Source organism: Dendrobates tinctorius, unplaced genomic scaffold, assembly GCF_039654945.1.
Source record: "Dendrobates tinctorius isolate UK_male_01 unplaced genomic scaffold, ASM3965494v1 ptg000158l, whole genome shotgun sequence".
NCBI classification, from domain to species: Eukaryota; Metazoa; Chordata; class Amphibia; order Anura; family Dendrobatidae; genus Dendrobates; species Dendrobates tinctorius.
The window spans coordinates 24,116,618-24,134,282 of record NW_027361825.1 but is presented as its reverse complement, the minus strand read 5'-3'; the positions used below and the strand labels follow the sequence as shown (position 1 = coordinate 24,134,282).

The following is a 17,665-nucleotide window of genomic DNA, read 5'->3' as shown; positions in this document are numbered from 1 at the left end:
GCGCAGCCGGCAGGGGGCGCAGTCCGGGCCGCCTAATGCAGCGGTCCGCAGTGTCCTCCCCGGCGGCTGCGTTCTGCCGCCCCCCTGGCCTGAGAGTCGGCGGTTCTCTGTGCCAGCTGACAGCTGGCGCAGAGAAGGTGCGCGTGCCGGCTCCCAGGGAACAATTGTACTGGCGTCTGTATAGACGCCAGCACAATTGCAGCTCTGACCGCCGGGCCAGAGCGACGTCAGCAGCGTGACATGTCATGTGATCACGCTGCTGACGTCACTCCCCGGCGCCCAGAGTGAACACTCAGCGCTGGTGGTAAGTGTGCTCCAATGTGGAGCTGAAGAAACCACCGAAGATGGGGGGGTTAATGAGTGGAGATGAGGTTAATGTGGGGATGGGGATTAATGTGTGGGGGGTTAAAGAGTGGGGATGGGGTTAATGTGTGGGGGTTAATGAGTGGGGATGGGGGTTAATGAGTGGGGGGTTAATGAGTGGGGATGGGGTTAATGTGTAGTGGGGTTAATAAGTGGGGATGGGGGTTACTGTGTGGGGGTAAAGAGTGGGGATGGGGGTTAATGTGTGGGGGGTTAATGAGTGGGGATGGGGTTAATGTGTGGGGGGTTAATGAGTGGGGATGGGGGTTAATGTGTGGGGGGTTAATGAGTGGGGATGGGGGTTAATATGTGGCGGGTTAATGAGTGGGGATGGGGGTTAATGAGTGGGGATGGGGGTTAATGTGTGGGGGGTTAATGAGTGGGGATGGGGGTTAATGTGTGGGGGGTTAATGAGTGGGGATGGGGGTTAATGTGTGGCAGGTTAATGAGTGGGGATGGGGGTTAATGAGTGGGGATGGGGGTTAATGAGTGGGGGGTAAAGAGTGGGGATGGGGTTAATGTGTGGGGGGTAAAGAGTGGGGATGGGGTTAATGTGTGGGGGGTTAATGAGTGGGGATGGGGGTTAATGTGTTGGGGATTTGGAGTGGGGGGTACATAATGTGTTGGGGGATTTGGGAGTATGGATGGGGGGGTTAATGAGTGGGGATGGAAGTAATGAGTGGGGATGGGGGTTATTGTTTGGGGGGGTTAATGAGTAGGGATGGGATTTGGAGTGGGGGGTACATAATGTGTGGTGGGGATTTGGGAGTGTGGATGGGGGGATTTAATGTGTGTGGGGAGATTTGAGGACACAGAGTATGTATGAGGAAACAGTATGGGGGTTGGGTGCAGACAGTATGGGGAGCGAACGGGTTAATGTATGTGGACACAGTATGGGGAGTCAGGTATGTGTGAGCAGACAGTACAGAGAGTGTGGGGGTAAATAGATGAGGAGACAGTTATGGTGAACAGGTGGGATGTTAGAGGAGACAGTATGAGGAGGGAGGGGAATAGTGTGAGGTGCCAGTATATTGCAGATATTTGTATTCAGGAGCATTATAATGACACTTCTATCTTTAAGGGCATCGTGTGGAGATTTGCTGCAGAAGACCGGAGAAGATGGAAATCTGCAGAGACGGCTGTGGATGAGAAAACGCATCATGGGGTCTGGACAAGAAGAAGAAAAGGAGAACGACTGCAGAGACGACGTCATCTATAAGGTACTTTGGATGTAAATGTTATTTGTGATACTGACTAATTCTCATGTTTTTATTGTTAGGAACATTAAAGGGGTTCTCCAGGCTTATGCTGAGTCTGCAGTCATTCTATGTGACTGCAGACTTCTGAATTCTCACAGTGCTCACTGAACGCTGTTAGGATTCTCTCATGCCAGTAATTTACATACATACGGTCACATGCTGACTAGACGTGTGTGGCCTCACTCAATGAAAATGAACGGAGCGAGGCCGGGCACATCTAGTCGGAATGTGGCCACAAGTATATAAATCACATACTTGTGCTGACATGACTGTACATCGGCAAGGGAGAATCCTAAAAGTGTGCAGGGCATTAGTTGTGAGAATTCAGAAGCTGCAATGTCAGGATTCAGCTCTGCAGGTTCCATATGCGATTTTCATACTTGACAACGAGCTTCTCTTCCTGCTTTCAGTTTTTTACTGAACATTGAGAGCATTAGAGAGAGCAGCTCGCAGGTACATGGCTAAGTGTGCAAGTCGCATATGTACTTGGTGTGGGGGGGCGCCGAACCAAATTCTTGCCCCGGGTGCCAGGAAGCCTAGATACGCCTCTGCCCATCACTGAACCTAAATATGAAGTTAGAATCTGCAGCTGCATCCCCCTCCTCCCCATCTCCGGAGGGAACCCACACAAACACATGGAGAACATACAAACTTGGGCACAACATAAAACAGCAATGTTATAAGTGACATACAATAGGTGCAGGCACTGTAACAGATTTACAGATGGGGCAAGTTATGTGTCTGGGACTGAGCGTTCTTATTACTCAGCTCAGCCCTTCTCCCATATATGAGCTACCACTTCTATAATGCATAATTACACATTACTATTATGCATGTTCTCCAGTGATGTGGCCCAAGAATTGTGCACCACCTTCCTTTCCTCCCCGTGTTGTTGAGCATGATCTGGTCGGCCATGTCCCCGTGCCCTGTACCCTCTGGCAGGGAGAGATAAGAGTCAGTTTCATTGTTAGTAAAAACTTTGGGATATGATTTAATTATTCTCTTTTTTTCTTTGCTGGCTGCAAGAAATTTCCCTCCTCCCCATCCATGGATTTCTGCTGCCTCCTCCTTTGCCAGGATTCAAACTTTCCAGCAAACCCATGGAACTAAGAGCCTTTTTTGGAAATGTAAAACTGGGCGGGAACGGAGCCCAAGGGAGCCTGTGGGGCTGAGATCTTGGAAAGAGACTATTCTTTTCAGCTTCACTGACAGCCACAAACTTGTCCCACTATCCTTACAGCTCTGTAAGATGTTAACTCATGGGCAGCTCTCGTATATGTGTGTTTTCTCTAGCATAAATGTCTGGTGGAACCAAAGTGGTTTTCCTGAAAAAATTGCACTTAGAGGGTTATTCCCACAACATCGATCATCTCAGTGGTCTGAACTCCTCAAAAATAAAATGCAATCAATACCCCGTTACTCGCGGCTCTGTCATGCCCTATTGGCAATTTTACTATAGTGGGTATCCTCTTATTATTGTGCAGTTAGATGCACCTTAAGAAGAGGAGCCTGGAGAAGAAGCAGGGTGCTTCTGGGAATTGTAGTTTACAGTGGTCACAAGGGGGACACTGAAGGACCACCCTGTGTACACCGAGCAGGGGCCCAATCAGAAGGAAAAAGAAGAAAATGGCCAGTGGGTTTCTGAAGGTGTTGGGTTACTTTAGTGAAGCTATTAGATTACAGGGAGTTTGAAAAAGAACAGTACATTTTGGAATAACCCCTTTAAAGGATCGCTCTTGTCAAAAATCAGACATAGTGCTATACCTGTATATGGCACATGGCCAGGGATGTTCCTTCAGTGTCCCCACTATGCAGTGATTAGTATTTACCAAAAGTAACCCAAGAAAGGACAACCCGAGACCAGGTAATGGGTGCCCACCGGCCAATGATGCGCTTGGGGAATGGAGGTCCATCAGGTACAATCCAACAGAAGAGCTACTGTAATGCAAAATGCTGAAAAAGATACTGCTGGCTATAATAGATCCATTGAGCATTGTATATGGGTCTCGGTAGCTGTAGACCTGTCGGTGTCCATGGTGACCCTTGCCCAATGCCAAAAGTGCCTACAATGGGCATGTAAGCATCAGATCTGGACTATGGAGCAAGGGACAAAGGGGGTTTAGTCTGATAAATCACATCTACTTATCCATCAATTGGGAAGTTGGGTGAGTGTACGTCTCTTATTTAGGGCAGAGATGGCACCAGGATGTGCTATGAGAAGAAGACAACCTTCTGGACAGTATTCTGTTGGGAAAGCTTAGGTCCTGGATTATCCATGTCTAAATTTTGTACAGACCAAGTTTCCCCTTTTGTGATGGAGATATTGTGTAATAGCAATACCCTCTATGAGCTGGATAATGCCCCCCCTGCTACAATGCAAAAATTGTCCAGGCAGTTGAAGAACATAAAAAAAAGTTTTAGCTAGTGACTTGTCTCCATGTTTCCCAGATTTTGATCCAATCAATCATCTGTTGGATATGTGGAAAACACAAGTCCGATCCTTGGAGGCCGCGCCGCGAAAAGTACAGAACTGATAGGATCTGCTTCTACCGTGTTGTGCCACAGCTGGCACAATGGTGTTGTTTTAGGCACACTGGGTACTGTGCCCATCAAACACCCATGATTGTGCAAATGAGAGCACAGTTTCAAAAATGTCACATGCATCCATGAGTTTTAGCCAAAACAACGGCCAGCCCAAGTATTAGGATAGCCAGGCGGGCACCGTGCTAGGCAGGCAAGTTACAAAATGCCCAAATAAGTATGAAAGGAGAAAGCCAAAGTACTGTATGTACTGAACAAGTGTGGCTGAGTAAGGACTAATGGGACGTGTGGTGCCTATGTATGAAGGGGCACTGTGCCTGGCACCATGGCTGGCACTGAATGCTGCCATTCTAACTAAATGTTAATGGTCAGCATTATGGTCTATAAATCATAGGGCGTCTTTTACGTATTATTAACAATGAGGACACTTGATTATCAGATATCTACCATATTGGGTCTTCTTCAAATGAAGCACCCATATGTGAGTCGATCATTCAGGCCCCCAGGGCCACGGATTCCATTTTAAAGATCCATCGTGCCTCTTTTTGTAAAATCAGTCTATCCCAGTCGCCCTGTCTGCTACTTTGTTTTAACACTTCCAAAACACAGAAGGAAAGAACATCTCCATTGCCCCCATGTTCCTCCCACACATGACGGGCCACAGGGGTATCTCTCTTGTTTCTTATGTCTCCCAAGTGCTCACTTATCCTCCTCCTAAACTCCCTTTTGGTTTTACCAATATAATTTTTTGGGCAAGAGCAGGTCGCCATATATATTACTCCAACACTTTTACAATTCGCAAAATCCCTGGCAAAAAATCTTTTACCATTAGATGCACTCGTGAAATTTTTTCCTGATGTCACATATCCACAAAACAAACAATTTCCGCATCTAAATGTACCACAGACCTTTCTATCCAGCCATGTACCCTCCTGTTTAACTCTCTTATAGTGGCTGTGTACAAGTCTACCTCTGAAAAGTAACCTCTGTCTTCTCGAAATCATGCCTGATAAATCAGCATCCGCCTGCAGAATACTCCAATGTTTATTGAGAATTCTAAATACGTGGTCCACTTGATTATCATAGGTCCCTATCACTCTCACCGTGTTGTTATTCTCAACTACAGTGTTGGGTTGCAATATTGTGTGTCTCTCCTTACCCAAAGCGTTTCTAAAGGCAGGCTCCAAAACATGATCGGGGTACCCCCGTTCCCTGAACCTCTCTCTAAGTTCATAAGCCTGCACTCTAAAAGTCTCTGAATTAGAGCAATTCCTCCTGGTTCTAAGATATTGACCACGAGGAATCCCCCTCTTCAGCGGAACAGGATGACAACTGTCCCATCTCAAGAGAGAATTAGTAGCAGAAGGCTTACGGTACACACTTTGGCCACATCTTTCACGTGGCCAAATAAAATGTCAAGACAGATGCCAACATAAGCATAACACAAAGTTTGCGTTATATGACTTTTACGCTGCGTGACACGTGGAGTTCTCCATCTCTGATTTTCTTTTTATAAAGCCACAAAGTACAAAAAGTTTGCCATCCCCTGCCTTAGAAGTTTAGAATCCTGAAGGCCCAATCTCTGGTCTGAAGTCGTAAATTCCAGTGCAAAAAGTATAAATATGAATTGATTTTCAAGTTTGTGAATACGGCAGGAGGAAAAACAGTCGGAGCTGAATGTTAGACTTTTCCTCTAACGAGCCCACTCCCTTTTGGAGAACACCTCTGTTTGTGCCGCTCCCAAGCAACCATCCAAAACATGGTACGGGAGGGATACCCCGGCTGCGGGGGAGTAGGATAGGCACAGGATCGCCTCTGGGCTTCCCCATCAAAGCCCCCAACCTCCTCTATACACCCACACACAGATATATGCACATACATGGCACCAGTGGAGTTTATTAAGAGGAGGAATTTCACATGGAATGTATAATTATCTCATGAAAAACAATTTTTTTTGCAGCAAGAATTTCCACTCCGGCACAAATGGAGAATTCAGAGAAATCCCTCATCTCCCCCTATAGCTTGCAAATAGTTAATCGGTTGCAGACACAGCAAGGCCCAACAATGAATATTGCACAGAGCCCTGATTCATGTCTAACACAACACTGCAAAACATAGCAACAGAAAGCAGAGGCCCTACAGCTGGGAGACAAATGTAGAAATGTTCCAGGACTGGCAAGAAAATGCTGACCTGTGTACAGATAGAACCTGTGCTAGGGTGCCATCTTACATAATGTAAAACAATGTGCAATACCGCCAAGCAGCCTACTATCGTCTACTAGGAACAGACTGCCCTCCTAGATATTACCAAAAAATGTGCGATAGTGTCAAGACGCTGTCCCACTGTCTACAGCGCCAGGTTGCCCTTCCGGTAGTCTAACAGTGTCAAACTGCCCTCCTATCATTTAAAGAACATCGGAGAGCGGTCACAAGGTACCATTATTTATATATATATATATATATATATATATACTAGCTGAAGAGCCCGGCGCTGTCCGGGCATAGTAACTAACTGTGGTTAGTTATAGCAAAATATAATTATCCTCCATCCCATAGTCCCGTGCCCATATACCCATCATACATATCCTCCATCCCATAGTCCCGTGCACATATACCCATCACACATCCTTCATCTCATAGTCCCATGCCCATATACCCATCATACATATCCTTCATCCCATAGTCCCGTGCCCATATACCCATCATACATATCCGCCATCCCATAGTCCCGTGCCCATATATCCGTCATACATATCCTCAATCCCAGTGGTCCCCAACCTTTTTTGCACCAGGGACCGGTTTCAAGCAAGACCATTCTTCCATGGCCCGGCAGGGCGGGGATGGAGGTGTGGCAGGGGCGGGGCTTTTGTCATAAGGGGGCGGGGCTATGGACACGGTTGTAGTGTAGCAGTGCATACTTATAATTAAATAACATTTATAATGTGACTCAACTCACCATAGGTTTTGAATGAGTGCTCCATCACCCCCTTCTCCCCATCATTGCCTTCACCCCATCACTCCCTTCTCCCCATCATTGCCTTCACCCCATCACTGCTGTCTCTCCATCATTGCCTTCACCCCATCACTCCCTTCTCCCCATCATTGCCTTCACCCCATCACTGCCATCTCTCCATCATTGCCTTCACCCCATCACTCCCTTCTCCCCATCATTGCCTTCACCCCATCACTGCCATCTCTCCATCATTGCCTTCACCCCATCACTGCCGTCTCTCCATCATTGCCTTCACCCCATCACTCCCTTCTCCCCATCATTGCCTTCACCCCATCACTGCCATCTCTCCATCATTGCCTTCACCCCATCACTCCCTTCTCCCCATCATTGCCTTCACCCCATCACTCCCTTCTCCCCATCATTGCCTTCACCCCATCACTCCCTTCTCCCCATCATTGCCTTCACCCCATCACTCCCTTCTCCCCATCATTGCCTTCACCCCATCACTGCTGTCTCCCCATCATTGCCTTCACCCCATCACTGCCGTCTCCCCATCATTGCCTTCACCCCATCACTGCTGTCTCTCCATCATTGCCTTCACCCCATCACTGCTGTCTCCCCGTCATTGCCTTCACCCCATCACTGCCATCTCTCCATCATTGCCTTCACCCCATCACTGCCGTCTCCCCATCATTGCCTTCACCCCATCACTCCCTTCTCTCCATAATTGCCTTCACCCCATCACTCCCTTCTCCCCATCATTGCCTTCACCCCATCACTGCCTTCACCCCATCACTCCCTTCTCCCCATCATTGCCTTCACCCCATCACTCCCTTCTCCCCATCATTGCCTTCACCCCATCACTGCTGTCTCTCCATCATTGCCTTCACCCCATCACTGCTGTGTCTCCATCATTGCCTTCATCCCATCACTGACGTCTCTCCATCATTGCCTTCACCCCATCTCTCCCTTCTCCCCATCATTGCCTTCACTCCATCACTCCCTTCTCCCCATCATTGCCTTCACCCCATCACTGCCATCTCTCCATCACTCCCCTCATGGTCTTCTCCTCATGTCCCCATCTCTTCCAGGGCCAGGCTACACAAACACAGACCAACACACACACACACACACACACACCACCTCTCTCCTCTCACCTGCCCGCCGCCCGCGCTTCCTCACTCTGACACAGCAGCGGCCGCGCGCTCCTCTCTGTGTCAGTCAGAGACAGGAAGCGCGGGCGGCGGGCAGGAAGCTGGACGCAGTGGACGGGTCCTTGCAGCTCCGCTCCTGCTATTCCCTCTTGCAGGCAGCGGAGCTGCTTGGATCGCTCCCTGGCCGCCGCTAAGAACTGCTGCGCACCGCCCCTGGCTCCCCTTGTGTCCGCGGACCGGCAAGGGCACTGCAGCGGCCCGGTGCTGGGCCGCGGACCGGCGGTTGGGGACCCCTGCTCTATCCCATAGTCCAGTGCCAATATACCCATCACACATCCTCCATCCCATAGTCCCGTGCCCATATACCCATCATACATATCCTCCATCCCATAGTCCAGTGCCCATATACCCATCACACATCCTCCATCCCATAGTCAACCATTATGACATAATGAGCGGCGGGGCTTGAAACCTATGATGAGATCAGCGTCACCATGGCAACCATTATGACATCATAATGAGGGGCGGGGTTTGATACACACACACTTCCCCCCCCCCCCATTATGTAGATAGGGGCAAAATTGTTTGGTGAATTGGAACATGCGGGGTTAAAATTTTGCCTCACAACATAGCTTAGGACGCTCCCGGGGTCCAGATGTGTGACTGTGCCAAATATTGTGGCTGTAGCTGCGACGGTGCGGATGCCAATCCCGGACATACATACATACACACACTTGAGCTTTATATATTAGATTATATATTCAAACAATGTAAAAAACATATAGCCAGCTCACCATAAAGGAGTTCCTCTTAATGCAATAGTCGGTGTTCACCTTATATTCTGCACGGATCCAGGCAGGGAGTATGCCCCAACAAATAGAAATATAAGAGAATTGGGACCGTGAAGAAGGCACATAGTGCTGAAACATGTAGTCCCTTGCTGGAATGTTACCAATTGTTTGGAGTTCCTCATATATTTTTTATATGATTTAATGGATAAATAAAGAAGAAGATTTTATAATTCTGGTGAACTTTCATCTTTTTGCTGGATCCCAATTCTCTTATATTTCTATTAGATTATATATATATATATTACACCTGTGGGGGCGCTGCAGGAACGTTGAGCACTTGAGGTTGGGCTTCCACATTGATGGTGACCACTTGAGGTCCAGGCAGCAGCAGCGTATTGTGGGTTGCCAGCGCCCATGGCAAGGCTAGTATTTTGCAACTCCCTGACCTGTGGACTGTTATTTCTCCCTCAGCCCTTTCCACCAATTCAGAATTGAACCCCTTATTCCCCAAAGCCCATGTATTGTGTTTTAATATAATACTGGTTTAGTGATAGTTTGCCCTTTGACCCTCTTGCCATTTTCTTTTTTTCATCATCAAATTTATCAAATGTTAAAAATAAAAGGTTACAAATTGTTAGAATTTCTCTTTTCTTTTTTTAGATTTTTGTGGCCTTTTTATTTAATTGTTTTATAACTCTAGCCCTAAACCTAACCCTGTCACTGTCCCTAATGCTAGCACTAACCCTATCACTTTCCTTAATGCTATTGCAACCCTAACCCCAGACTTAACCTTAACCATAGGGTTAGAAAAAATGTGTAAAAAACAAAGTTTATTATAACATTGGGCTTTTCTTGTTTTTACAGGGGACACTTTTTAAAGAAATAAATCTGTGACAGGTTCCCCAGCAAGTCTCTGTCTCTCTTCTTGCAAAATTACAAGTGGGATGAGAGGTGAGGAGCTGTGAGAGAGCAAAGTGCAGCCATTGTAATCTCTGTTTCTGCCTATAGATAACATCAGTTAAGAGGAGATGGTCTTGTCAGAAACTGGGATGACAAAGCTCACGTCATCAGCCAGTGACAAATTTATCTCGACTGCTTTGCTCTGCAAATAAACCAACCGAGATATCAAAGCAACCAGTATTTGTGGCCACTGTGAGGTAGCAGTCATCTAAGTAGGGGATTCTCGCTAGGCAGCGAACAAAACCAGATCCGGCACGGATTTTCCAACAAACCATAACAGTCCTTGCGGTTTATTCACCATCATAAACCATAGAAGCAACATAACTTCATAACATCTGCATAGCGTCCATTATAGTGCTCACTCTGGTTATCAGTGTCCAGCACGCAGGCTCTCTTAGCCTCACAATTATCTCACCCACGTCAGGGCTCCTCATGCGGCTACAGCATCACGTTTATCCTCTCCAGGGAACTCTCAGGCACACATCGCCATTGCTCACAGCGTCCACACGTGCTGTCAGGCAGAAAGCTCCATCTCTGCAGGACCTTCCACACTGGACCAACCAGGTCCCAGCATTCACCCCCATATGACCTACCCTGGCCACATTATATGGTCTATAGCCACGCCCACCAGTCCTTCACACACTCACATAGCCTTTTACTACAGGCGTTTTCAGACACACCCCTGGGTGGGTTTGTAGGTAACCAGAACCCGCCCATCTCTCTAGTTACCTGAAGACTTCTCCCTTACACTTTGAAACAACACCTCAGCAATGATATTGATCACACATACACAAGTCTCCATCTCAAAGCCACCCACTTTGAGATACATAACCATTCTTCAGGATTCTGCCACTCATCCGTTCTCTTGAGACCTCCACACAGCGCCCCCTAGCGGACACAGTGGTTACTACACCACACCACGAATTTCCAGCTATCATATACAGAGGTAACTTATCACCTATGATATCTCTAGGGCATAGCTGGTTTTAGGCTCCCATTACTTGGTGTTTATATACCGGAGCCAGTAGGCAGAGAGCCAGGAGCAGAGCTGTGGCCGCTCCTCGAGAGAAGGGATATTTCCATAAACAATAGCCGATTGTGTTTAGATCAGTTAATGGCTGAAGATTCCTGCTGCCCTCTGCCCTTCCCTTCTCCAAACACACAGGATGGGACATCCTGCACTATGTCTATGGCTCAATGGACGGTCTTCCTAAAAGTTACCTATTTCCTAATCAGAGAGTCTATATACATCTTTAGGGAGAGGAAAATGCTACAGGTACTTGGGGGTCAGCACACACAGTCATGGCCAAAAGTATTGACACCCCTGCAATTCTGTCAGATAATACTCAGTTTCTTCCTGAAAATGATTGCAAACACAAATTCTTTGGTATTATTATCTTCATTTAATTTGTCTTAAATGAAAAAACACAAAAAGAATTGTCCTAAAGCCAAATTGGATATAATTCCACACCAAACATAACAAAGAGGGTGGACAAAAGTATTGGCACTGTTTGAAAAATCATGTGATGCTTCTCTAATTTGTGTAATTAACAGCACCTATAACTTACCTGTGGCACCTAACAGGTGTTGGCAATAACTAAATCACACTTGCAGCCAGTTAACATGGATTAAAGTTGACTCAACCTCTGTCCTGTGTCCTTGTGTGTACCACATTGAGCATGGAGAAAAGAAAGAAGACCAAAGAACTGTCTGAGGACTTGAGAAACCAAATTGTGAGGAAGCATGAGCAATCTCAAGGCTACAAGTCCATCTCCAAAGACCTGAATGTTCCTGTGTCTACCGTGCGCAGTGTCATCAAGAAGTTTAAAGCCCATGGCACTGTGGCTAACCTCCCTAGATGTGGCCGGAAAAGAAAAATTGACAAGAGATTTCAACGCAAGATTGTGCGGATGTTGGATAAAGAACCTCCACTAACATCCAAACAAGTTCAAGCTGCCCTGCAGTCCGAGGGTACAACAGTGTCAACCCGTACGATCCGTCGGCATCTGAATGAAAAGGGACTGTATGGTAGGAGACCCAGGAAGACTCCACTTCTTACCCCGAGACATAAAAAAGCCAGGCTGGAGTTTGCCAAAACTTACCTGAAAAAGCCTAAAACATTTTGGAAGAATGTTCTCTGGTCAGATGAGACAAAAGTAGAGCTTTTAGGGCAAAAGCATCAACATAGAGTTTACAGGAGAAAAAAGAGGCATTCAAAGAAAAGTACACGGTCCCTACAGTCAAACATGGAGGAGGTTCCCTGATGTTTTGGGGTTGCTTTGCTGCCTCTGGCACTGGACTGCTTGACCGTGTGCATGGCATTATGAAGTCAGAAGACTACCAACAAATTTTGCAGCATAATTTAGAGCCCAGTGTGAGAAAGCTGGGTCTACCTCAGAGGTCATGGGTCTTCCAGCAGGACAATAACCCAAAACACACCTCAAAAAGCACTAGAAAATGGTTTGAGAGAAAGCACTGGAGACTTCTAAGGTGGCCAGCAATGAGTCCAGACCTGAATCCCATAGAACACCTGTGGAGAGATCTAAAAATGGCAGTTTGGAGAAGGCACCCTTCAAATATCAGGGACCTGGAGTAGTTTGCCAAAGAAGAATGGTCTAAAATTCTAGCAGAGCATTGTAAGAAACTCATTGATGGTTACCGGAAGCGGTTGGTCGCAGTTATTTTGGCTAAAGGTTGTGCAATCAAGTATTAGGCTGAGGGTGCCAATACTTTTGTCCAGCCCATTTTTGGAGTTTTGTGTGAAATGATCAATGTTTTGCTTTTTGCTTCATTCTCTTTTGTGTTTTTTCATTTAAGACAAATTAAATGAAGATAATAATACCAAAGAATTTGTGTTTGCAATCATTTTCAGGAAGAAACTGAATATTATCTGACAGAATTGCAGGGGTGTCAATACTTTTGGCCATGACTGTATACTCCTATCAGGTCCCTTATCTAAAGGTGTCATATGATTAGATCTCGCTGAGTGTGAGGGCTGTTTTTTTTAGAAATTTTTTTTTAATCATATTAAAAAATGTAACTGCAGCCAGCACTCATAAAGAGTCCAACTTCCCATTCCCACTCATAGAAAAAGCCTGTGAGTCTTCCCTTACTTATATAGCAAACTTGTGAGTCCCCTTTCTCCTCCCACTCATAAAGAAAGCCTGTGAGCTCTGCTTCCTCCTCCTACTCATAGAGAAAGGTTGTGAGTCTTGCTTCCTCCTCCCACTCAGAGAGAGCCTGTGAGTCCTGCTTCCTCCTCCCACTCATAGAGAGAGCCTGTGAGTCTTGCGTTCTCCTCCCACTCACAGAGAAAGGCTGTGAGTCCTGCTTCCTCCTCCCACTCATAGAGAAAGCCTGTGAGTCCTGCTTAATTTGCCCAGTCATAAAGAAAGCCAATGGGTTCTGAATCACTTGTCCACTAACAGAAAGCTCAAAACTATTTTCACAATGAGTGGAAGGAGAACTCGGACCCCATGCTTTATCTATGAGTTGGGGGGTGGGAGTATTCAAGACTCACCGGCTTTTTCTATAAGTTGGTGGGGTAATCAGGAGTCACCTATTTTTTTTCTATAAGTATTTTAGGCAAAAGCAGAGACATCCTCACCTACTAAATGGCCTTGGGGTGAGCGTCTTACACCTGGTAAAACATACATCCTCTCCTTGCTACTGACATTTGACATCTTCCTAAATTTGGGTAGTTATGCTTTAAAGAAGTTATGTACTCAATATTTTTGTTTTCCCTGCAATCAATAATTGAAGGTCAAGTGATCCTGACGAGGGCACTATTGCCCATTTGGTCAAGAGGTGGGTTTGGTTGACTTCAGAGAGCAGAGGTTTTGGCATGGGACAGAAGTAATGGGATGACTCCGTTCGAGGTTGGATCAACACTGAGATGAGACGAGAGACGTAGCTTTGAAGTTCTCATGGCCTCAATGTAAAATACTTGAAATATTTACTGTCAAGGATGACACCTGGGCTTGGTCAGTGGAGTTATACATTACATTATCCTGGGTTACAGCCCATGTATTGGATCCATCATGAAGTTATTGTGGTCTACTGATGGCTTTTAAGTTGACACTGGTATTACACTCACCTCGGCTCACCCGCTGTTTGGCCCCAGACAAGATGCCCGGAGTGTCAATTAGGCTGATGCTTTCCAAGACTTTATTTGGCAGATGGGCACACATGAATCTGTCCAAAAGAAGAAAAAAAAAAGTAACCTAGAAACACAGATATCTAATAATTTGTAAGGAAACCCTAAGAAAGATTAAGTATTGGATCAGTCCTAAGAACAAGGAAGGATGTATATCTTTGTACCGTGTTAGCCAGTAGATAGAAAAATATTCAGAATTGAGTTTCCTCAGTGGTTGATACCTTTTAATGGCTAACTGAAAAGATGGTAACACATTGCAAGCTTTCCACACTACTCAGGTCTCTTCAACTGGCATAGACTAATACAAAATCTGAAGAATCATATTTATACACAACACAGCACAGAAAAAATGCAATAGCTAAGACAAGTGACGTGAAGCAGAATATTTCAGAATTGAGAGTCCTCAGTGGTTGATACCTTTTAATGGTCACTTGTCTTATCTATTGCATTTTTTCTGTGCTGTATTGTGCATAAATATGTGACTCTTCAGATTTTGTATTAGTCTAGCCTGATGAAGAGACCTGAGTAGTCTGGAAAGCTTGCAATGTGTTACCATCTTTTCAGTTAGCCATTAAAAGGTATCAACTACTGAGGACTCTCAATACTAAGAACAACTAATTTGTAACCTGAAAATTAAAGCTATTAAGAAACAGCGCCACTCATGGCCATGTCTGGTATTGCAGCTTAGCCCCATTCAAATTACTAATGCACTGTGTTATTGGCCCTCGTACCGTTTTTTTTTTTTTTTAAGTCTTTCAGACTAAATACGTCAGTAAACTTACATTAGAAATCAATGTTTATAAACCACTCTGGACACATACTTGTAAGGAAACCATTCCCATCAAACATAAACAGTGACATGCTAATAATACTCCAGATCCTGTCAACTAGGAAATGTCCAGTATTTGCAGGAGGGGCAGGGATGTTCCTCTTAAAGGGAACCCAGATTGGCAGTATAATCTAAGTATGTAGGGGATATAGTCCATATAAAAAGCTGTCTCCGTTTTACAGAAACTGGTTTAATTATACATGCTAATTGGGGTGCACGGTGCACCCTGGGTGTGGCCAAGAGGCTTAGTTCACAACTCCACGCACTGGTTTGGCATGACCGTCCTCCCTCACTGGTGATTGACAGGACTGGCTTGCCTGAGCTTTCTTTGCAGATGGTGCCCTCTCCAGGTAAGCTAGCGCTGTCAATCACCAGTTAGGGAGGCGGGAACATGTAAAACTAGTAGGCGGAGCAGTGCACTGAGCCTCTTGGCAACACCAGGAGTGCACTGAGCAGGCTAATTAGCATATTTGCTTAAACATTACTTTAGTTTCTGCAGAATGGAGGTGGCCATTGGAACACAAAGACATTCATCATTTGTGTCCTCTTAAATCACTTTTATTTTTTTTGTTTTATGGTATTTGTTGATTTTTTTTATCCAAAAATGGCACATGCGGTTCATGTAGTTTACCCAAAGTAAAAAAAAAATTCTTTTTTTGTCTTTAACCTTTTTCACAACACAAAAAATTGCATGTTTTGCAAAACTGAAATCACCGCTGCAACCTGTCAGCAAAAGCCAGGTAGAGGTGCGGAAAGTCGGCGAAGGAGTCTTTTCAGTAAAAATAATAAGAATGGGAAAACCCATTTTATTATATTTAAAGGGGTATTCCCATATTTAAAAAGTGATAAGTTGTCTTATGACCAGGGACCTCTGGGCCCTTTTCTCCCCACTTGATCATAAGAAGATTCCATAATGCGGATTTAGTGCTATTTTCCCCTCTAACCCTGGCCTTCATTTTCAGGAGCTGCGGATATCCTAGGGATCAAACTACCACCAATCACCATATTGAGTATTGAAAGACCCCTTTAAACTGTCTGTCCTGGAAAAAAAACACAATTGCTTTTGTCCAGGATCTGACCACTTCTGTGTGTGGGTTATGTTTCCATTTGTAGCCCAGAACCATAGAATAGGTGGCTGAGATGCAATACCAGACATAACCTGGGGACAGGTGTGGCGCCGTATTTGGAGTAAAGTATCCATGTTTTTCTAATCTTGAACAAGCCCCTTAACAGCTGCTGCAGAATCACATCGCTAGTGGATTTTCTGAGCTAAATTTGCAAATTCTTCCTGAAAATGTTTTCCCTGTAATTTGTCTTTCCAGAATTAAGGAATTGCCCAAGTAATGAGGTCCTCACGCCCCCATTGCAGGCGCTTATATTTAATTCACTTACCTGTTCAGAAAAGTGTTCCCAAAAGGGTTGAGCTTGCGGAAGGGTTTATTGGGGTCCACCATCAGCGCATTCCCCGGGATGACCCCCTCCGTTTCCCCATGCATGACAGCAATAAAAGAGTCTGTGGTGGGCTCAGGTCCAATTCGACTCCCTGGGATGTCCTGCTCCAGGAGATACTTAATGAAGGTGGTCTTCCCTGTGGAATATTGCCCCATGACCAACACCATGGGCTTGTTGTCAAAGTCGGCATCTTCGAGAGCTGGAGAATGAAAGTTGTGGAACCTGTAGTAATCTTCTACTGGTTTCAGCTTCTTCATATAAAGGTCCTTAAGACCCTCAGTGACCGTATGGATGACTTCTGGGGTCTTCTTGTTCTTCTCATTCTTTTTCATCCAGCTGAACATCTTCACAGTATTTTTTTCACGTTTCTTTTTTTTTCCCCCAACTTCTTTCCTTCACCTGTAAGTTTGTGGGACAATATGAAGATCTACTACAATCTAGTCCTCCTGATCTTCTAAATCTGCCTTCTTCTCTTGTCTCTGAGCTGTCAGTCTGAAGCTAAAGACCAAAGTTTATTCCCCCCCAAAAAAGTCCCGTAACAACAGGACTGGAAAAAAGGGCAGGCAGGAACAGGGTGTGTGCTAAGGAGGCAGGAGCGAATAGTAGGGTGGGGAACGTAGGCCCACCTTTATGTGTCCATAGAGAGTGATAATAGGTCAATTATAGAATGGGAGCTTCTTACGATCCCTAACCCCAAAGTGAAGATGATGTCAAAAACACAGTGGAAAACAGCTGTATAAGAAGAATGTATGAGTTATTCTGAGGGGGGATATTCCACTCCCTGGGTGCCCACCCCACTAAAGGAATGCACTCTGCTGCTCTGTCACGCTAGGAAATACAGGCATCTTACGCCACCTAGTGGGAGAGAATGGAACAATGCGGGAAGGACCCAAAAAATATAGAAGCTCTAGTATTTCTTCAAAAAAGGTTCTATTGTACTTGTGACATTTTGCTATTTCTGTGTTGCTTACGTAATGAACATTTCATAGCGTCGGCGACACATACATTATTTTTTAACACCGGTCCTTGAAATGGTCTCACCAAAGCAGAAGAAAAAATGTCAAAAGCGAATACATCTGAGCACCATAAAAGATAAAGCGAGAATAGGATATCGCCATAATACGACTTTCCAGAAAACATTGCAGATTTATACCACATGTGAGCAAAAGAACTGATCTAAGTGTGTAGGTGCAGTCAAGGCACCTTA

The 17,665-nt window shown here is 45.4% G+C and overlaps 1 protein-coding gene across 1 annotated transcript in view; it reads right to left on the bottom strand.

Moving 5' to 3' along the window:
• Positions 1 to 17,161, bottom strand: part of EHD2 (EH domain containing 2) — a 33,868-nt gene extending 16,707 nt beyond the window's left edge. The window contains exons 1-2 of the mRNA XM_073549127.1: positions 16,399 to 17,161; positions 14,118 to 14,215 (exon numbers count right to left, since the gene is read on the bottom strand). Coding sequence (XP_073405228.1) covers positions 14,118 to 14,215; positions 16,399 to 16,802 — 502 coding nt within the window. The 5' untranslated portion in view covers positions 16,803 to 17,161. The remainder of the gene's footprint in view (positions 1 to 14,117; positions 14,216 to 16,398) is intronic.
• Positions 17,162 to 17,665: the final 504 nt, after the last annotated feature.